Source organism: Dunckerocampus dactyliophorus, chromosome 7, assembly GCF_027744805.1.
Source record: "Dunckerocampus dactyliophorus isolate RoL2022-P2 chromosome 7, RoL_Ddac_1.1, whole genome shotgun sequence".
Taxonomy (NCBI): domain Eukaryota; kingdom Metazoa; phylum Chordata; class Actinopteri; order Syngnathiformes; family Syngnathidae; genus Dunckerocampus; species Dunckerocampus dactyliophorus.
In genome coordinates this window covers 19,974,618-19,997,730 of record NC_072825.1, presented here as the reverse complement: position 1 = coordinate 19,997,730, position 23,113 = coordinate 19,974,618, and the positions used below count along the sequence as shown (strand labels likewise).

General features: G+C 40.4%; 1 protein-coding gene across 3 annotated transcripts; it reads right to left on the bottom strand.

The window, feature by feature from the left end:
• Positions 1–226: 226 nt before the first annotated feature.
• Positions 227–22,206, bottom strand: wdtc1 (WD and tetratricopeptide repeats 1). Of its 3 annotated transcripts, none has more exons than XM_054781454.1 (16): positions 22,041–22,206; positions 21,619–21,751; positions 21,456–21,539; positions 21,336–21,382; positions 14,639–14,750; positions 11,138–11,325; positions 10,879–11,061; positions 10,699–10,775; positions 8,743–8,858; positions 8,587–8,662; positions 8,163–8,259; positions 6,793–6,963; positions 6,447–6,682; positions 5,208–5,373; positions 3,677–3,869; positions 227–2,104 (listed from the first exon to the last, which is right to left on the bottom strand). In XM_054781454.1, exons 2-16 carry the CDS (start codon positions 21,664–21,666, stop codon positions 1,907–1,909), a joined length of 1,992 nt encoding a protein of 663 aa, XP_054637429.1. In that variant the 5' UTR covers positions 21,667–21,751; positions 22,041–22,206; the 3' UTR covers positions 227–1,906. The 3 variants fall into 3 exon arrangements, with proteins under 3 accessions (XP_054637429.1, XP_054637431.1, XP_054637432.1); XM_054781456.1 differs by having other exon boundaries at positions 5,208–5,370; XM_054781457.1 differs by lacking the exon at positions 22,041–22,206 and having other exon boundaries at positions 11,138–11,209; positions 21,619–21,682.
• Between the last annotated feature and the right edge of the window lie 907 nt (positions 22,207–23,113).

Below are 23,113 nucleotides of genomic sequence, written 5' to 3'. Positions count from 1 at the left end.
AACATGGGACGTCCTAATGACGATATACTGTGCACACCTATCACCTAAAAGTCAGCAAAAGCAGATGGTGGCTCAGATGCTGATGTATGAGAATACCAGAAAAGTTCATACCATGGCTTCACCTTCAGCATGTCGTTGCTAAACTCATTTGTTTTGCAACGGTGCTGCGTATCTGCTTGTGTAACTGTTCTACATCTTAAAAAAAGAACAAAAAACACAAGACTACTTCATTCTTATTCTTTATAGTTGTGTTCTGTTGACAAGAAAAAAAAATGGGATTACATGATTCCTTAAAGAAAATCGATGAACAAAGTAAAACACATGGAAGTCTACGTTTGACATGTGCATTGATGAATTAAAATTAGCCAGTTCATGAGCAGTATAGCCAAGGGCGAGTACTTGACACACAGCCGCTGTATCATCAAACACTGCATATACCCTAAATGAGCATTTGTGTTACTCTTAGACACAACATGCCTTTTTTCACACCAACATTTCATGTGCCATCAATGACAAAGAAAACAAAAAACTAACGAGTCTGATTAAGTTAATTGAGTGAAACTCCTGTTATAAAGAACGAAGAACACAAATCCATGGCCATTTATTTAGCTGATGGAGGGCGAACTTTGGCAGAAGAATAAAAAATAAAATAAATTAAACAAAAGGCGATCCCCATAATTACAATAATTGCAGCATGGAGCTTTCATGAAAGGGAGTGACATTTTAGTCTAGGCTTTCTGCAAAAAAAAAAAAAAAAAAACTGGAGATGGGTTATACCCATTCTGAGATGCATGTACGCTGATGGAGAGCAGACAGGAGATGCAGCAAAGCACCTTATAATAGTCTGTGATTTGATCCTCTATGGAGGTCACTGCCTGTGAGACCTGAAAATAGGTCACCAGAGTGCCTCTCCTTTGACATGTGGTTGCCAACACAAACCTCAGGGAGAAGTGCTGAGCTATGTGACAAACTGGGGGAGTGACGTGCACCCTCCTACGACTTCCTCCCCTCAGAGGCGCCCACCAGCCCTCAAAGAATGATGCAGACAGGTGGTCCTCGTTTTACAACGTTTCATAGTTATGAACACACTCCTATGAATTTATTAACACTGCACTCGAAAAAATGGAGAGCTAGTTATGTGTGCACGGCGTAAGAATACATAGGGGGGATAATACGTAGTTGCATTGTTACATTGAGCAAGGATGTCACTTTTGCTCTTTGTTACCTTTTTAACTTCAACCTCCACTGTGTCGCCCAAGCATGGGCAGACTCTTCTGGTGATAGCATGTCAAAGAAACAAAAAGTGAAGTGAAATTACACATCGCAAAACACTCAGTAGAGATGTGGTGAAATCAACACTGGCTGCATGTGTGGTCGTTCAAACGTCATGATCATCATCAAAGATAATGATGGTACTTTTCAACATGGATCTTCTATTATGAAATGGACAGTGACAATCAAGCAGCATAGTGGTCTCATTATTGAGACTTCCTCCTCCCAATAAGCCTGTCTCTCCCTCCCTTGCATCACCCCTTCCAGCGTGCAAGACAACCACAGGGATAAAAGTACGTTGTTCTGTCTTGTCTTTATTTTTTTTAAACTACCGTTTTGTTTATTTTTTGCATTTTAATCTTTGTATTACTGTATGTGTATGTCCTCATGTGTTCTGTGTACAGTGTGAGTGACTTAAGCGTTAATTTAGTTATAAGTTTTGACTTACACTAACACTTCACTTACATCACAGTCGTCGGAACGGAACTCGTTCGTAAGCCAAGGACCTCCTGTAGCGTTGAGATGTGACATGATATTCACTCAGTGCCTCAGTCAAAAAGGAGGGCAAATTAGGATTCAAACCGAAAGCGCTTTGCTTCCTACTTCCATTTTACAGAACAGCTGTCGGTTTGTTTTAGCTCGGCCGACATGGTACTTGTCCATCTGAACTGTCCTCATCGTCTGAACCATCTGGGCCTACGCCACGCAATCCTGTGATACGATAGCCCATGTTGAGCAGCATAACCTCCAGTGGATCTGCGTTCATTCGCCGTTGGTTGGCTTGAGAAGCACCTTCCATGTCTTCTACCACACGTGCATTTTCCGTCTCCGTCTGTGAGGAAATACAGGGATTAGAGGGTGATGAGGTGGGGAGACACTGATTTCACATGTACACGGGTATTTTTAGGTAATGTGTGCCACGATTTGACACCTTTATAAGTTTGGGTTGGTTGACTAGCATAAGTGTCTTATCTAGACTAACTGTGGTACAGGCTGGGAAGAGGTGCATTTTCTCATGCACAAGCACACGCATGAGTGGTTAACCTGTGTTGTATAATCAATGCAATCATTCCTCCCTCCATTTATTAATGATAACCTCCACATTGTGCAATAGAAATATCCAGAACGACTTGTAATAACCCACAAAGTCCAAGTCCAATGTACACTTGCTCACATAAAGTACAACAGAGACATGTAATCTCTTCTTCCACTAGTTATTAATGCCACCTTTCATGATAGAACTAAATAGAATGACTCAAAATAATCCACAAAGTCTTAGGAAGGGAAGTTGCATTAGTGTTGTATTAGGAGTCATGGCACATGCATGGTCCAGTGGAGGAGAGGCCAAATCAGGCCAAACCCTGGTACACTGCTAAAAATCTATTTAAAATCTTGTGAGTGGAGCCTAGTAAACGGCATGGCTAAACGTATTTAACATCATAGGATACGGTTGTTAAACTAAGTAGTTTCCAAAACTTTTATCACGGTAAACACTCCAAATAAGGCCCAAGAATTTCTTATAGTTGCCGTGCGCATGGTCTAAAACAGCAAATAAACGGCAGTGTCTCTAACTAGTGCTAGGTAAAAAATATTGGCATTAACAGCTGTGGCTGTTGGCAGACTAGTGATGTCTTTTTTTTTTAATGAACTCCACAGAATCGCAGTATAGTACAGCAGTTGCATTATACAGTACTAGCTTTTAGTAATTCTGTGTGTGCTTTAAAATGCTACTTAGTTTTTACAGCAGTACACTTATTGCACTGTTGTTTACAATGAACTCATCAGCGGTATTAAAGCAGATTGCTCCTTATTAGTGTGTGTCATTCAAAAGACATGTTCTTATTGGAGTATCCGAAATATTACATTGTTTGTACTCACTCATCATTCAACAATGTATGTGTCAACTATTAACTTTGTTTATTATTACATATACTTTTTTATGAGTGATATACAATTTATTTATATTGATTTACAAACCTCAACTTCATTGTAACACATTGCTGTATTGTTTTGTCATTTTCTTATGTTGTTTCAGAACTGGAGAGGGTCACATGTTTAATAGGAAGTGAATAAATGTATTAGCAATTGATGGGAAACGAAGAGGGGTAGGTTTGAATAAGCTCTGCTTCTTCCCACAGCTTTTGGACATGTGGAATTGCCAATTGTAATACGTGATGTTTACCAGGGTAAAACATATGTATGTCCACATAAAATTAAACCATTATATTATCATGAGGTCAGCTATGTGAGAGCTACATTTTCTTTCCTTTCTTTGCAAAATGAAGTTGTTGTATATGAGTTTCCAAACTCTAGAAATAACGACCTCTCTCCAATTATCACCTGCCACTTGTTCCTTTAAAACTACAACTAATACTGTAAAACTTCCACGAAACACACAGTTTACCTCAGGTCGGGGCTTCCATAATCGGACCACGGGGTCAATACCACTTGTTGCCAGGAAGCAGTAGCTGGGATGAGGCTGCAAGCAGTTAACTATAGACTCATCTCCCTGCAGGACTCGAACCAGATTTGTTGTCTCCTTTTCCCAGATAAAGAATGAGCCATCATCTGAGCCGCTGACGATGTACTGGCCTTTGCTGTAGAGGAAAGACTGTAGTTTAGCCTGACTCTATGAACTTATAATTATAAAATTAGAGATGATACTGGTCTTTGTTCAGCAACCAAAGCAAACTGAAAGCGCATTAGCTAGGCATTGTATTTTGTACTGCAGTGTTTCCCAACCTTTACTGAGCCAAGGCACGAACTTTACATTCAAAAAATCTCACAGTACACCACCAAGCCTGCCATGACTTATTTTGTCAGATGACTGGAAATACATAGATGGATACACAGGTTAATTATGTACCTTCTGCCATCTAGTGGAAGGACATTTACTTGTTCTGTCACTATGCATCACTGACAGACAGACAAAGATCTAAAAAATCTTTTTGGACCAATTAAAGGGGACCTATTATGCTTTTCCTCTTCTCCTATAAATGTTGTTACAATGTTGTATTCTCTTGTTAAACGATGCCAACGTGTCAGATAAAGAGGTTTGCACATTTGGAAGTGAGACCTGAAAGCAGTTTAGGATGGCTCTGCACGCTGTGTTTTACAGAGTTTTTTTTTGTTGTTGTTTTTAACTCCGAGTTCCACTGACGTCAATGGAACCCGACTTCCTTGTATGGGCATGCCCGGGCAAATACTGTAGGCCGGCTCTCCCCCACTCTGCTCTGTTCACCTTGTTATCACGTATGGCCCCCAGAAAATGTTTGTTCGGGTGTGCCTAAAGAGGCAAGCATCAGGCAGAAGTGGGGTTGTTGATTCCCGGCCCGCAAGAGAAAAATATACTCATCTGTCAACAGCACTTCACAAACTGTTAAAAGTCCGACACCTTTCCAACATTACTTGGTCGTGTTGAAGAGTCAGAAGAGCAACCTGTAAGTAATAATTTATCAGTGTCCTAATTGTGTTTATTTTGTGTAAATAATCAGACAAAAGTGGTTGTCTGTGTAACATTATCGAGTGTGCACACAGCGAGTGGAGGGAGTGTGACCAATCACAGCGGAGTGAGCTCGGCGGGAGGCGTACCTGGAGGAGGGCCGGGGGTGGAGTAAATAACACAGACCATTTAAGCGGGAGGCAGGAAATCCAAGCAAACACTACAGGAAGAGGTGGAGTCTGTAAGATCTAGAAATCTTTCTGTGCAGGACATCGTGTGTAGCTGCTCTATAGGAGTCCAGAACTCAATACAAAGGCCAGCAAATTAGTATAATAGGTCCCCTTTAAGCAAAATGTGATAATTCTCCACACGACCCCTGATGATCTCTCACTGAATACGAATGTGCCAAGACACAGTGGGTGTGAATCACATCTACTGAGTTGTTGCCGGTCGTTCTAACGGGACTGCTTGTAAGTGCCCCAGAGTGACTAACCTTCCAAAGAAGTTGGCCTCTTTGATATCGGTGGTGGTGTTGCAGTGACCACAGTATCTGTGCTTGTAGTCCAAGCTCTGTTCTCTCTGATCTAATTCATCTTCAGAGACTTCCTTCTGGGTCAGTAAGTGGAATCGAATAGAATTGCTGCCCTTCTTATTGTCTGCTGGAGTTAAAAAAAAAAAAAAAAAAAAAAGTACAAATTAGGACTCAGGGAAAACCAAACAATGCTATTGATCATGGGATTTAAATGGAAAAAAATCAATTACAGTACAGATTGATTATTGAATAATGCATGCATCTTAATAACAAACTTCAGGTACTGTAGATCCCCGCATTTCCCAGAGGTCACGTTCTGGAACCACCACCGAATGGCGAAAATCCATGAGTAAATGACACACCCTTAACAATGTCTATTTTTGACACACGTCGCACTCACCCAACAAACCCTCCTGCCAGCTTGACGTTTCCAACATTTCAACATTAATAATAAGGCTAACTTTTGTAACTTTTCTAAGTCCCCTGGCGGGGTGTGGTGAATAGTCAGAAGGGGGGTCTGAGTGGCGGGGGGAAATGTATGAATTTGTCGTACCAACATGTATGCCAATTGACTCTTCAATACGCTTGTATGCTTCACTGCTCTCCATTTTGTTGCATTTCACTGGTTCACAGTACAGATAAATATCAATAGATATTATCAGTTTCTCAATAGAATTTCAAATCGGGGGAGCGCGAAAGCATTTGTCCTCCAGTGGGGTCATGGCAACAAATGGAATCTGAGTCATTTCTTCAACTTTTATTTTTGCGCCTCAGAAACTAGGGTGCGTTCAATAACTGCTGAACAAAGTGCAAAATCTCAACGCTTCATGGAAAAACATCATCAGTGAAGCATAAAGACAAACATGTAAAAAGTGTGGGCTTTTTTAACAGTGCTACATGTATACTGTACATTTTACCTGTATTATCACATATTTAAAAAGGAATACCGACTACAGTGAATAAGATGTGTTTTCTGCAGAAGAAAACTGCAAAAATATCAGCAAATTTTCAGGACTGTGAATTCTGAATCGCGAATATGTGGGGATCCAGTGTACATGATAGTGAGTGACGCTTCACTACGATTTACAGAACATTAATCAGTGCTTTACGCTTCACCATTTTATTTTAATAAATTATATACCAAATGAGAAATGTCTATACTGATTTACAAACTGTAAGAGCTTTTAACAGTTTGACCACCTGACTCTGGTGTGGAGAAGCTGTAGGCCTTGATGTCTTTATCCAATGCGTCACAAGCGCTGCTGTGTGCCTGCTCTGGGAACTTTCCTTTGAAATCGTTGAGGCACACCAGCGCTGCCGACACATCCTCAAGCTCAAAGAGACACCGTGCAAGCCTGAAATGAGCCTTCAGATGTTCTGGGTTTAGTGTCAGAGCCTTCAGACAGTCCCTGAGTGCGTCGTAATGGTCTCCATCCCTGCCACATTTTCAAACACAAAAGGAGCCCCTTTAGGAGCCACTGGAGAAGATGACAACTCAACGTTTGCATGGATATAACGTCATGTCTCCTTGCAAAATGAGGCCTACCACTTCCGTTTCATGTAGGCTGCGGCGCGGTTTCCGTACAGCACGGCATTGCAGCTGGAATTATGAATTCCTGAACTGTACAGCTGGATGGCCTGCGTCCACTGCTGCCTTGCAAATGCATCATTAGCTTTTTGTTTGATCTTTTCCAAATGGGGAGGAAGCTCAGTCGAGCTGCAACAGAAACAAGAGTAGAAACAGTGTCCAGTATATTGACAATTTATTTCAAACAATTACTAACTAGGTGTGTCTTAGAATATTAGGCTATTCAATTCAGGAGTCTGATTCGACTATCGACCTTGGTGTTGAATAAGATGAAAATGTCATGTGATCCAGATTGTTCCATTCTGTCAACGTTGGGGTGCTCATGGCTGCTGCTGAGCATACATTTTTACATAGAATCTCTGTGTTTTTGTTATACATAGCCTGTTTTGATACAAAAAAAAACAGCCTATGTTGTGTTAAGAAATAACAGAAAAGACCTCCACTTACAACGCATTAATAGGATCACCTGCTGCGGTTGCAAAATCCAAAGGAGCTGAGGTGAGCGCTAAGACGACCCGTCAACATTGATGGACTTCTTGGCTCATAATGACTACAAAAAATGATCCAAAATGTTGAAGTATTTTGAAAAGATGACCCAAAAAGTGCAACTTGTGTCAGCAGCTTCTGACATACCCACGACAACAACCCCCATACCAGTATCATTTAAACGGGTAAGGCTGTTACGCCAACTTCATTTCATATCCTGACAGCGGATTTTAATGCAAGAAATTAGGCTGCGAATAGTGTTTTGGCAAGTTGTTTTTCAAGCCATGTCCTTCCTGTTTGATATGCACTTTCCTGATGTGTGATACGCCTACTTTAAATAACCTTTTTGTTTTTGGTGGGGTTTACTGTATAAAATACAATAATATAATAATACATACATACAGTAATACAATAATAACACTACTCACAAATGGGATACTCAACTTTCAGGTGAAATGTCAGGGTGAAGCTAAAAGGCACTATAACCTTTTACAGGTGAACTTAATTTGACCTTGTTTAAACATTTCAATGCACATGTCCAACTGTACAATGTTTCAGTACTTTTTGCACAACTTGCTGTTCTCTAACAAGGAGCTAAACAACACACGAGATCACACACCCATGGTGATTTTTGCCATTCAGCTCCCGAAAAAAGTACCGAAACAGTTGGATATGTGCATTTAAAAGTTCAGAGTAGGTCGAAGTTCACCTGTAAAGGTTACAGTGCATTTTAGCTTCATTCTAAAAGCCAAATATCCCTAACTTTTTGTGAGCAGTGTTGCTTTAAAAAACGTTTTAATGTTGTAAAAAAAAAAAAAAAAAAAAAAAAAAACGTTTCATACCTCATTTGGATGTCGCTTTGGGCAAATCGAATATGGCTGGTTGGCAAGTGAATTCCATTGGAGACGCCATTGGTTGTCTTTTGAGTCTGCACATCTCCTAGGAATCCAATGTTTCACGAACAAGCGTTACATCCATGGTTTACTTATTTTATGCACCACACTGAAGCTATTTTTATACACTGCATGGACCAATGAGAGTCCCTCGACAATAACAGCCTCCGTAAGACTTTCTTCAAGATGTGTCTTGGGAACATTTTTTCTATTCATTCAGAATGAGGTCCAAGGCCACTGATGCTGGACCTGAAAGAGAGCCTGCTGGCTCGCCATCTCTGTTTCAGTTTATCCAAAAGGTGTTCGATGGGTTTGAGGTCTTTCAAGTTCATTAGTCCATTTTGTGTCCTTTATATACATAGCACAGACCTACCTGTTGATGGCTGGCATGTTTGTGGAAGCAGCAGTGAGTACCGCCTTTGTTTAAATGTCAAGTCAAACAGATACACCTAGATAACAAACCACAAAAAAAAAATCAGTACTGAATTAACTTCTGTGACTGTCTCTTAACTGAGATGAGAAGCTTTACCTGTTCCCCACCCATGTTGACAAGCAACTCAGTTCCATCTGGACTGAAAGTGACAGAAGTAGCCACCAGGACCCTCATGCGGCTATTATAGTCTGTAAGCCTCCTTGGCAGGTGCCCTGAAGGAGAGGAGAACACACATATCTTTATATTATAATACTAATTGTACTCATGTGACTAGTATACTAATAAGAGAATAAACAGTATTTATTATTGCATGTATGTAGAGTAGCACACAGAAAATGCAGACAAGACACGTCTTAATTTTCTATTTTGGCTAACATATTGTATTTCATTCTTAATTTCTTTAATTCTTTTTCAACATATAGACCAATATTATGCATGTCAACAGATATTTTATATCAGTGACTCTCAAGTGGTTGGTCGCCGGGCTTGCCATAAAAAAATTCTCTAATGATGATCTAATGTCTGTGAATGCACCTCAGGTCTGTGCAATTCGCTTGCTATGCCTCCACGAGGTGGTGCGTGCCATGTTTATGGTCAACTTGGCCAAGCTTGGGCAGGAGGGGAAGGACAGAGTGTGGGTTTAACGTGCTGTCCGCCTGACACACAGCTTGACAACAGCGCGCAACAAAAAGACGAGGGTCTGACCGCTCCAGCTCACATTGTGTTGCTTGAGGAAATGCCACCCACAATGAAGCCTCACAGGTATAGTTTCATGCCCAGTTTGATCTATTGACCCAGACAAAGGGGTGGCCTACAGAAGAAACAGCCCTCCTATTCCTACTGTTATTAAACCTTACCTACTGAGCTAATCAGAAAAGCTACATTTGTATATTTAAATCAAAGCAATTGGACTAGCTTTATTTTCTTACAGATATATTGTACAGGCCAAAAGTTTGGACACACCTTCTCATTCAACGCATTTTCTTTATTTTCATCACTAGATTCTCACTGAAGGCATCAAAACTATGAATGAACACAATTGGAATTATGTACTTAACAAAAAGTGTGAAATAACTTTTTAGATTCCTCAAAGTAGCTTTTTTGAAAGCGTTGCAAACCCTTGGTGTTCTCTCAATGAGCTTCATGAGGTCGTCACCTGAAATGGTTTTCACTTCAAAGGTGTGCCTTGTCAGGGTTACTTAGTGGAATTTCTTGCCTTATTAGTTGGGACCATGGGGTTGTGTTGTGTGTGTCCAAACTTTTGGCCTGTACTGTAACATGTACTGAAAACATTTACACCCAATTTTTGTTCAAATTATTTTTTAATTTGTGGATAAAAATGTATTGATCCTGAGCAGGAAGAGAGCGGGATACGATGCTTGCAACATGCTAGAAAGTTAGCGCCCTCTAGGCAGCCGCGTAACTGTTGTAAATATAAAGATATTTACAGATTTAAGACGTTTTAGTTGAAAAATGTAAACTATAAAACTATATACTGTCTATCTATTTACAGCATCTACTTATGCCACTATGAATTGTACATTACCTGATGTCTTTCTATAGTGGAACTTGTTTATGTCGATGCCCCTCGAAACAAACCACTGCTTACACATTTACTTGTGAATTTCACCAGACATAAGGTGATAATCAAGGTTTTTATTTAACCTATGGCAGCTAGTTGACATGGTTTTCCTCCATTTAAGCATATTTTGATTTTGATTATTCTGTTTTCAATTCATACTCTTATCCAACGGAGCTGAGCTGCCGCAGGAAGTGACTGTGCACGTTTAAATGCTAGCTAACTAGGCAGCAGTTATGTTGCTGCTGGCGTTTCACGCTGCTTAGCAATAATGGTGAAGCTAACAATACTACAACATGTGTCAACATTAACAGACCAATTCTTTATGGAAATGACCCTTCTCGGTCACAAAAATTTTGACTTAAGCGGGCACTTTTTAGTACTAAGTACCATGACTTGATGAGTTGGTCGCAGGACGTAAGCGGGCTCCACTGTAATATCATTAGATTGCGAAGAAGGCAACCCTGTATTACCTGCAACATAATACTGCACAGCATTGTCTGGGATGGGGCTCCGATTTTCAAATATTGCGCGCACAAGAGATGATTTCCTGTTACCGGAGGAGGAAAAAAAAAAAGTTTTCAATCCAAACATAGATGGAAGCATAGATGCGTGCCTTTCCATTCACATAAGAGCAAGGAGCTACAACCCACCTACAGTTGTGAATCATCCGAATGTCATAGAGACGTACAAAGGGATCACTTGCCCCAACCGCCATGTAGTTGTTGTTGCGTGGATTGACAGCTAAACACTTGGCCTCCATCAGCTTACCACAGAACTCCGTCAAGTCAATCAGCACCTGGGAGTGTTTACTGCTCTCCCGCAAGTCATATTGTCTGCAAGTACACAAGAGAAGTGAGCAGGGAATCTCTGCATTAATTGCAAGGATGTAATTCATTCCTGACTTCTCACCGGATGACACCATCCTCTGCGGCACTCCAGAAGGTGTTGGGCCACATTGGTGCTGTGGCGATGCCTTTGACCCTGTTGGTATGATCAGAAAACATATGGATGGTTTCCTTCACTGTCAGGTCATGCACATGGACCTTAGTGTCCGCAGCACCAGTTATCAATATTCTGTCTCCGGAGTGAGGGAGGAACTGTATTGGAGAAACAAACACAGGAGAATTAATTGAATGGTCTTGTGATCTGTGGTTGAACGAGGTCTCAAAAAATATATTTTGCACAAAAGGTGTGAGTGTAATTAAAAACTGCAAAAAAAAAGCAAGCAATGATTGTCTGTCTGGTGGGACATGCTCTTCTGCACATATCCACCAATTGTCACTACTAACACGTGACAAAAATAAATGGATAGGTTATTAGTTGTGTTTTTTTCAGACATGCTGAACTAGTTACATTACAGACCATTGCATGATTGCGTTTACATAATTCCACATGTCCAAAATGGAGTAGGAAGAAGCAGAGTTTATTTATTCCTACCCCTTCTTCATGTCTTTTACTGATAATTCATTCACACCATTTTTAACATGACACAATAAATTGTGTGTTTACATTTTGTCGTTTCAGTTTGTTCGTCTCCTGTCTTAAAGTGTCACCATTTTCTAATTAGCAGAGAGGAATAGAGATTGTGTACCAATATACTGCTCAAAAAAAAAATAAAGGGAACACTAAAATAACACATCCTAGATCTGAATGAATGAAATATTCTTATTACTTTGTTCTTTACATAGTTAAATGTGCAGACAACAAAATCGCACAAAAATGTATTTATTATTTTATTCACTTTTTATTGTATTTATTATTTTTTCTTTATTTATTGGGTGTGTCTTACTGTCCACCTGTTGTCTACTCCATTTGCACAACAGCATGTGAAATTGATTGTCAATCTGTGACAGTTTGAGTTCACACAAGTGTTTGCCCCCTTCCTCATTTCTTATTTTTTGCATGTTTGTCACACTTAAATGTTTCAGATAATCAAACAAATTTAAATATTAGGTAATGACAAAATGCAGTTTTTAAAATTAAACTGTTTATTATTAAGGGACAAAATATCCAAAACTACATAGCCCTGTGTGAAAAAAACCAAACTTAACTGTGGTTCATCACACCTGAGTTCAATTTCTCTAGCCACACCCAGGCATAATTACTGCCACACCTGTTCTCAATCAAGAAATCACTTCAATAGGACCTGCCTGACAAAGTGAAGTAGACCAAAAGATCTTTAAGATTAAGATCTTTACATGATGCCAAGCTGTAAAGAAGTTCAGGACCAAAGAAAGAAAGTAATTGAGATCTGTCAGTCTGGAATAGGTTATAAAGCCATTTCTAAAGCTTCAGGACTCCAGCAAACCACAATGAGAGCCATTATCCATAAATGGTGAAAATATGGACCAGTGGTGAACCTTCCCAGGAACCAAAATTACCCCAAGCGCCCAGCAATGACTCATCCATGAGGTCACAAAAGACCCCACAACATCCAAAGAACTGCAGGCCTCACTTGCCTCAGTTAAGGTTCATGACTTGTTCATGACTCCACCATTAGAAAGACACTGAGCAAAAACAGCCTGCATGGTCGAGTTCCAAGATGAAAAGCACTGCTGAACAAAAAGAACATTAATGCTCATCTCAATTTTGCCAGAAAACATCTTGATAATCCCCAAGACCTTTGGGAAAATACTGCTGCATTTCAGAAAAAGAACATCATACTAACAGTAAAATGTGGTGGTGGTAGTGTGATGGTCTGCGGCTGTTTTGCTGATTCAGGTCCTGGAAGACTTGCTGTCATAAATGGAACCATGAATTCTGCTGTCTACCAAAAAACGCTGAAGGAGAATGTCCAGCCATCTGTTCGTGACATCAAGCTGAAACCAACTTGGGTTCTGCAGCAGGACAATGATCCAAAACACACCAGCACGTCCACCTCTGAATGGCTGAAGAAATACAAAATTAATACCTTGGAGTGGCCTAGTCAAAGTCCTGACCTGAGTCCTATTGAGATGCTGTGGCATGACCTTAAAAAGGCGGTTCATGCTGGAAAACCCTCCAATAATGAGTGGGCCAAAATTCCTCCACAGCACTGTAAGAGACTCATTGCAAGTTATCGCAAACGCTTGATTGCAGGTGTTGCTGCTAAGGGTGGCCCAACCAGGTTTTAGGTTTAGAGGACAATCACTTTTTCACACAGGGCCATGTAGGTTTGGATTTTTTCTTCCTTAATAATGAAAAGCTTCATTTAAAAACTGCATTTTGTGTTAAGTTGTGTTGTCATTGACAAAAATGTTTATTTGTTTGATGATCTGAAACTTAAGTGTGACAAACATGCAAAAAAATCTGAAATCAGGAAGGGGGCAAACACTTTTTCACACCACTGTATATGAAGAAAATAAAATGTTTAAAAAATGAAGTAAATGACAGAGTAAAAAAATACATAGAATTAATAATAAATAGAAAACAAAATAAGTAAAATAAGGAAAGCAATTAAAAGTGAATGTATAAATCACAATTTTTGTGAAAGAAATCTGACAGAAATATTGTATAATTCATTGAAAAAATGCTGGATACGGATTAATCAATAACTTTTTAATAATGCTCTATGAATGAAACATTGTTTTACCGTTGAAATTCGTGTCCAGATCTTTATTACTTGTCATATACTTGAATAGTCTCAAAAAAATTGCCTGCTACATAATAAATAGCCAACAGTGCCACCTAATGCACACAAGATTTATTGGCAGATGAAAATGATAAGCTAATGCCTAAAATATTTCGATCACATACAGGAATATAGGCATATATTACGGCCAATTATATGTCAGTGTTTTACACCTACATGTCATAGAAGCCCCATTCATACGGCCTGTAAAAGCTGGCCTTTTTTTTTGTGTTGCTGTGGTATGGGGCACAAAGCTGACCTGGCAATTTCCTGCTTTCTGATGAATGTAGGATCAGAGGTTGGGCAAAGTTTGTGTAAAACAATACAACAATGTCGAGACAGAGGTGTGAAGTTTAGCGTTCCTGTCGCCCTGTTGTGTTGATACCAATTGTCATTGTCCAACATCACACCAGACGCTGGCACTGATCTAACCATCTGACTGTGGGATGGCCCATCACTGTGTGAAAGCACACACAATATCCCGCTTCACTGAGTTCTGTATAAAAAGCGAACGTGTTACTGTTCTGATGCGGGATGGCCAAAGTACCACATGACTGAACTGTGATAAAGTTTTATATGTTATGGTAATTCCTAATTTAATCAAAATACTTGCAATATTGAAAACTGTGACTACAGTGCTGACAGATTTTCTGGCCAAGTGTCAAATCTAGGTTGATTAAAAGCAACAGGCAGAACAGGATTAATGAATGGACTCCAATTCACACTGCTGCCGTCCTCATATTCACTCACTTCACCCACATGCCACGGAACAAAACACTCTCCATATCAGTCTGTCTTACCTTGACAGAGAATATGTTTGCTGCATGTCCTGTGTGCATAGTCGTAAGCTTCTTGAGCCTGAATGGATCCCAGATAATGGCATGCTGGTCGTCTGAGCCTGAGGCCAGCAGACTGCAAAAAAGGTATGACAAGGAATTGTTGATGAAACGGCAGATAAAGTATATTTGATACTAGGGGTGTCACGAGATGATACACAAGATTGGGTCTACGAGAACAAGACGAGATGTTGCTTGTAAGAAAAGTGAGACCGGATCGTGTCTGAATGACCCATCGAGCGAATCGTTTTTTGGCTCACATGTGTGTAGTTTGCGAGATCGGGAGTATGGTGACAGAAGTGAGGGGAGCGTGAGGAGCTGGGTCACAGACTACCATGGAAAGGAGAAGAAGAAAATAATTAGGCAAGACGACAGTGACAGATCTGATAGTGAAGGAGACGGCTACGAGCAGAAGAAGAGGAAGTCAGATAAATGTGCCATCATAAGATTCAATGGAAAAGGACAAGAATATATTAAGAAAATCAATCCCATTCATACTAACACAACTCTGGCAAACAAGATTGGAAATATATTGCACGCCAAAGTCCTTAATGACGGGAATTTGTTGTTCCAAGCAAGGTGAAATATCCTATGAGGGTTTATGTGCCAAAACCATTAAGGTGTTTTAAATGTGAAAGATTTGGACACCTAACTCAAGTATGTAAGGTGTACAGAAAGTGTGGTGATGGAGCGCTTCCAAAGTGCTGTAACTGTGGCGGGGCTCACAGTGTGACTTAGGGGGATATGACTCCATCAAAAGGGAAAATTAAATTCAGAAAGTAAGAGCGGAGAAAAAGCTTTTTTTATGTACAGGCCGCAAGAGTTACAGCGGAAAAGAGCCAGGAGCATGGGGACAAGTGGTACAAAAAAAAAGTCCATAATGAGTTTTGTGTTGACAAAAAAGCTCTTGTAACGTATGTAGCAGGAGTCATTGACAGTACTGCTGACGTTAAGTCAAAAAATGTTAAAATTCAGCTGATAGTCAAGGCAGCAGTAAATTGCTTGGCCATTGTAAGACTGACATGGGACGAAGTGAGGGAAAATCTCAGTAATCAGTAGGGAAACACCATGTATTGTCTAATTTGGGTTTTTATTTTACAATGGAATGCACAAAGCTTGCTGGCAAATGGCCCCAAGTTCAATCACTTCAATCTGTTCAATTGAAAGAAAAACCTGATATTGTTTGCATCCAGGAATCTTGGTTAAAACCTACTTTGAATTTTGTTGTGCACGGATATGCAGCTCATCGACGAGATAGAAAGGCTGAGGGAGGAGGAGGATGTATAGTGCTGGTCAAATATTGAATACCTTGTAGAGTATTGGAGGAAGGAGAAGAGCTGGCATATATAGTGGTGGAATAGAGGGGAATAACTGGTATTAATCAACTATTATAACCGATATAAAAGGTTAAATTTAGACAAGTTGCTGGAAATACAAGACCAAAACAGATCAAGAAAGGTCTGGTGTGCAGATTTCAATACTCATAGTACCACATGGGGAGCTTCACAGACACATACAAATGGGAAAATAATTGAAGACCTGATGGATAATAATGAACTAGTATAGTATGTATGAATGATGGAGGAGGCACCAGGACCAATTTAGCAACAGGTGCAGAGTCAGCATTAGACATCACACTTGTGTCTAACTCTTTGGCTGGAGTCAGGTCCTGGAGAGTTCTGAAAACTACAATGGGCAGTGATCATTATGCAGTGGAATGTTATGAAGGAAAGAAATTGGAAGGAAGGCAAGGCTGTGGAGTTGAAAAATTGAGAGAGGACAAGGCTGACTGGGGTAAATTCCAAAGACTGTGAAGAGAAGATAATTACATTAGACAAGGATGAACAGCCACTTAATGCAAGCAATCATTGCACCAGCAGAAAAATCTATACCCAGGAATAAAGGCAGGAGTAAGAGGAAGCTGGTACCATGTTGGACAGAGGAGTGTCATCAGGCTGTAAAAAAAAAAAAAAAGGAACAGGGCATTCAGATTGTTTAAAAGAACTCAACATACAGAACTTAATTCTGCATAAAAAAGGCTCAAGCAGCAGTGGGAAGAACAGTAAGGCAATCAAAAAGCGAAAGCTGGAGGAAATTCTGCAGTTGCCGCACGGTGGCGGAGTGGTTAGCATGTTGGCCACACAGTCAGGAGATCGGGAAGATCTGTGTTCAAATCTCCGTTTGGCATCCCTGGGTGGAGTTTGCATGTTCTGTGCTTGCGTGGGTTTTCTTCGGGTACTCCAGTTTCCTCCCACATTCCAAAAACATGCATGTTAGGTTAACTGGCGACTCTAAATTGTCCATAGGTATGAATGTGGCTGTGAATGTTTGTTTGTCTGTGTTCCCTGTGATAGACCCGCCTCTCGCCCAAAGTCAACTGGGATAGGCTCCAGCATGTCCGCGACCCTCGTGAGGATAAGCGACATAGAAAATGGATGGATGGATGTATTTCTGCAGTTCAATTGGAAGAACAATGCAGGTGAAAGAGATATGGGAATCAGGAGAATGGGAGGGGACAGCAGAGAGTGGGGAGTACCCAGTCATGAGACGAGGAAAGAAGAGCGGTGACAGAACAAGAAAAGGCAGAAATAATGGACAAGACCTTTGCAAAGATACACAGGTCAGAAAACCTGTCCGAAGAAGCTAAAAGAAGAAGAAGAAATTACATTAAGTCAACATGCAGGGGTTTTAGACAGGAGGGAAGGCAATAAACACATTTTGGATGAGCCATTTACACTGGAAGAGATGCTGAGGGCTATTAACAGAGCCAAACCAACCTTGGGGGGTGGGGGGACTCTCAAGACACTGTTAGAGCTCTATAATAATGTGTGGGAAGACTGTCGACTACCAGCAAAGTGGAAAAAGGCAGTGTTCATTCCAATACGGAAGCCTGGAAAAGATCCAATAAAACCACCAAGCTACAGGCCAATAGCACTGACCTTGAATAATGGAACAAACAATAACAGAAAGGTTAACCCACCAGGTGGAGAAAACAGGCAAGATAGAGTGGCTTTAGGAGGGGGAGGAACACAATGGATCCAATAAAACGGCTAAAAACAGAAATAGGGAAGGCCCAAGCAAGCAGAGGGTGAGAGAGTGATTACAGTGTTTCCTATAGAAAAGGCGTACGATATGATGTGGAAGGAAGGCCTGCTGATAAAGCTGTCAAAAATAGGAGTTGGAGGGAGGGCTTTTAACCCAATAAAAGATTTTCTGTGTGAAAGGAAAATTCAGAAAGAAACACAGTAAACACAGTATTTGGTGGGGAATGGAACGCCTCAGGGGAGTGTGAATAGCCCACTGTTATTCAGTCTAAGCATTAATTTCTCAAAACTGCCTGAAAAAAGTAGATATAGACAGTAGAGCCTGACCGATTTATTGGCCGATTATGACGTATCACCAATTAATCAATATCGGTGAATATGTAACCGATATATTAACTTTTCGCTCCCTTCTTGTGTGTGTCGCTGTGCTGCTCCCTGTCTTCATACATTCACAACTTAATGTCTTCATTAAAATAATTTTGAAAATGTTCCAAGTAATGTATTTAGCTGTAATTTTATATATTGCATGTTTCCAAAGCAGCTACATTGTTACACTAAATGTGGTTTAGTCCCTTGTATTAAGTCTAGTAATGTGATGCATGTTTTCATTATTTCTTATTTTGCTTGCAGTCCACTTTTTTTTCGCTCCACGTTTTAATGTTTGCTTCAACATTTGTTTTTCAGCTGTTTGGAAATACTCAGTGGCTGCAGATAAAACTTTAAATGGCTAGTAAATATGACTAATTGATATTTGCAAGATGTTTTTGTGCTTATTATAAGCTTATTATTATTATTATTATTATTAAGCTTATTATAAACACATATTGTATTAGTTTAAAAACACTTCACCTTAGCCTATGTATTATCACTTTCAGCCCAATGCAGCCACTTATTTTAAAATGGTATCCAATTCTAGGCTAATTACCAAAATGCACTAAATGTATGTATTTTCGTTGCATAGGCAGAGGGGAAGAGCAAGGTGTGGAGCCACTTGACAAAAGACTAAACAGGCGTTACATCAACTGCAACATTTGCAGCACGTAAATTAGCCAGGGCTCCAGCACTAGCAAAGCAAAGAACACTACAAATTTGTGGCAACACTTAAAAGTAATTCCCAAAGAGGCATGTCCTTATTTTGACAGTGTTACTAATTAAAGTTCCTTATTTTAATTTAGTAGTCTTCTGCTTCTTTGTGTTGAATCGCATTTTGGGTATTATAAGAATTTATGTTCATGTACAATACTGTATATTAGGTATGTCCTGATCCGATCTTCAGTATCGGCATCGGCTGCCAATCCGCTGTATTTTGAAGATAATATTGGATACTATCGGCTTCCGCAATGGGATCAGCCGGTTGCCGTATCACGTTTGTAACTGTGGGCCACACTCCAACATGTGGGACAGAGAGGATAGAGGAAGACACCTGTACTAAATCAAGCCAAAGGTCAAAAGATTCAAGAACTGGCGGTAAGAGCAGGAGAAAATAAGTGATGAGACAAGATTAAGGATAGGGCACGGTGTTGTCAACAAAACACTGAAAGTTCTGGGGAAGCATGACACTGGATTATATGAAGAATGTCAGGAAGAGGAGTCAGCTGAGCATGTGATTCTGAGGTGCAGGAGGTATAATGCACAAAGGGAGGTGATGAGGAGGGAACCGATGGGCGTGGGAATGAAAGAAATAACGCAATAGAAGAATTACTGAACATGGGTGAAAGGACACATCAAAGAAAGTTGTTTGACTAAGAAGCACAGGGTTGTTTAATACAATACGAGGGAAGGTGTACTTACTGTGGAGAATCAATGTTATATTTATTCTGGGGAAGCAAGTATACAGTGGTGTGAAAAAGTGTTTGCCCCCTTCCTGATTTCATATTTTTTGCATGTTTGTCACACTTAAATGTTTCAGATCATCAAACAAATTAAAGTATTAGTCAATGACAACACAGCCGAACACAAAATGCAGTTTTTAAATGAAACTTTTTATTATTAAGGGAGAAAAAATCTAAACCTGCATGGTCCTGTGTGAAAAAGTGATTGTCCTCTAAACCTAATAACTGGTCGGGCCACCCTTAGCAACAACTGCAATCAAGCGTTTGCGATAACTTGCAATGAGTCTCTTACAGCGCTGTGGAGGAATTTTGGCCCCCTCATATTTGCAGAATTGTTGTTATTCAGCCACATTGGAGGGTTTTCAGCATGAACTTCTTTTTTAAGGTCATGCCACAGCATCTCAATAGGATTCAGGTCAGGACTTTGACTAGGCCACTCCAAAGTATTCATTTGGTTTTTCTTCAGCCATTCAGAGGTGGACTTGCTGGTGTGTTTTGGATCATTGTCCTGCTGCAGAACACAAGTTGGTTTCAGCTCGAGGTCACGAACAGATGGCTGGACATTGTCTTTCAGGATTTTTTGGTAGACAGCAGAATTCATGGTTCCATTTATCACAGCAATTCTTCCAGGTCCTCAAGCAGCAAAACAGCCCCAGACCATCACACTACCACCACCATATTTTACTGTTGGTGTGATGTTCTTTTTCTGAAATGCGGCATTACTTTAACACAAGATGTAATGGGTCACACACCTTCCAAACAACTTTTGTCTTGTCAGACCACAGAGTATATTCCCCAAAGGTCTTAGGGATCATCAAGATGTTTTCTGGCAAAATTTAGACGAGCCTTAACGTTCTTTTCGTTCAGCCGTGGTTCTCGTCTTGGAACTCTACCATGCAGCCCGTGTTTTTCCAGTGTCTTTCTTATGATGGAGTCATGAACAGTGACCTTAACTGAGGCAAGTTATTTGCAGTTATTTGCATTTTGTTGTGGGGTCTTTTGTGACCTCTTGGATGAGTCGTCACTGCGCTCTTGGGGTTATTTTGGCTGGCCGGCCACTCCTTGGAGGTTCATCACTGGTCCATGTTTTTGCCATTTGTGGATAATGGCTCTCACTGTGGTGCACTGGAGTCCTAAAGCTTTACAAATATAAAGCTTTAAAACCTTTTCCAGACAGACAGATCTCAATTACTTTCTTTCTCCTTTGTTCCCTTGTTTCCTCAATGAAAGGTTTCATTTCAAAAGGGCATTTTCTGTTCAGTTGTGTTGTCAATGACTAATATTTTAATTTGATGATCTGAAACATTTAAGGGTGACAAACATAAGAAATCAGGAAGGGGACACTTTTAATCCTACAACACTTGACACGTTTTCACACCACTGAATGTTTACTTGTGGTCACTAGTGAGTCTGCGAATGCAGCCAAGGCACTACTGAAAGGGGGGGGTAATGCACCAAAGTGATGGATGTCAACCGCCATAAAACTGAAGAAGATGCTGTTGTGCTATTGAACAAACGCACCAAGGTGCTGAAACCAATGCACAATGTGAACCCTCTTCGTGCCTTTGGAGGCGAGAGATGAGGACATCAGACATGCACATAGACATGGCAATATACGGAGGCCTGCAAAATTATCAAGTTCATTTTCATTTATTGTGCGATTAAATAATTATTGTCCCAGGCGTAGTGCCCACAAGACATTTTTTTCTGAACGAGAATTTTTTTAATCTCATGTGATCTTGTGACACTCCTATTTGATACGGTTGGGAAAGAGTTGCTGCTTACTCTCCACGTTCATTCCATTCCAGACAGTTGACGCAGCCGGTGTGGCCCTGCAGAAGAATAAACAAGTCAATCTCCCACTCGTAACTGACAATGTATGCACAAGCACTCATTGGGACTGACCTGAAGCTCAGCCTCCAGGCCCAGTCTCTTAATGAAGGGGTCGGTCACATGATAGAACCTTTGGAAGCCTGACACTTTCTTGTCCTACAGGCACAGTTCACGCGATAGATTATTTCCCAGCAGTGTCACTGAGGTTCTCATCATATTCAGGTCAGTTACTCACTCTGATCTGTCTGTGCAGGATATCTCGGGTGATGTTGACATTAGTCATGACCTCATCAAAAATGAAGGGCTGTGCAGGAGGTTCCAGGTGTCACCCTTTGGATGACAGGTGGTCTGTATGCCTTGAGTGCAAGCTGCAAAGACGTTGAAACCATTATGTATATAGGAAGTCGCTACCGTTAACAGCACGAGTCTATTTAGCGTTAGCCGCTGAGGTAATGCAGCTCTCTTAAGAGCCATTCTGCACAAAACTAGTATAAACATTGAGGATACTGTTCATCAACCAGAATTTGTAACCAATGTGAGGTTTTAAAAATGCGTGTCGTTCACCAAGTGATGCTAGCTTATGCTGCTAGCCGCTAGCTAAACAAAACGTCACTTTCAGGTAACGCGAGCATTTTCAACCTTTTAATGAAAACTTACGAGTGCGAATGAAACCTCGCGACTCTCCTTCCGCCGATAAGTCCCCTGTCAAGAAATGTCGACGTGAAAAACGTCATAAATCACACTCTTTGTGAGTTTGTTGACAGAATTCTTGGTAACGCCATTGCTCACCCCAACGCAACACACTAGACCTGCGACGTTAGCGAACGAGTCGTGTTATTTAACGGTTCTTTTAAATTAACGATAAGTACCGATACCCAAATGCATAAAAGAACGGCTCCTTCTTCTGTCCTCATCTGGTCAAGACTTCCACCAGTTTCAGCAGCTGTCTATATCTTTCTCCTCTTACGCCCTGCTTTGTTGCCTCTGTCAATGTTGGATCATATTCTTCCTTGTCTATCTTCTGGTTATACTTTCATCTTCCTCATTGCTACTGCTAGACAGAGCTGCTACCAGTGACTGTTTCCTCGATAAAAAAAACGACTTATTAAAAATAAATAAATGAATGTATCACTACGAGCCATACTTTTGAACTGCTCTTTAAAGTGAACGTTTCCTCACCATCCGACTCCTTTAAAAGATCCATAACTTCCATCTGCCCGACTGTGCACTGCGTCACTAAACGCAACTTCCGTTACTGCAAACCTACATTAAAGCTTTGGTGTTACTCGCCTGCTGTCCTTTTATGCCACAGCTCCACAGTGCTGGCCCAAGTGCAGTTTAGATCCACGGTAAAAGTCCAGTTGTGCAAACAAAAACAATAAAAGCCTTTTTAACTGCTGACTCCACCATTTTACAGGGATGTAAACAACACAAGATGAGCTAGCTAAATGTAAAACTTAAAAGCAGGGGTGTATTTAGTCATTTGGGGGCCCAAGGCAAACTCATTGGGGCCCTCCGCATCCTTGTACTGCACTGTCAAATTTTTTATTTTATTTTTTTACAAAAGGTGAGTATGTATGTAACTGAGGCCAGTTATTTTCCTGCTTTTGAAATATGTTAGTTACATGTCAGCTTAAGTTACTAGTTACATAGCTATGTTTATATAGCCCCCCAAAATCAATTTTAAATATTAATGTTTATCATCTCCTAACAAGTGTGAATATGAGAAC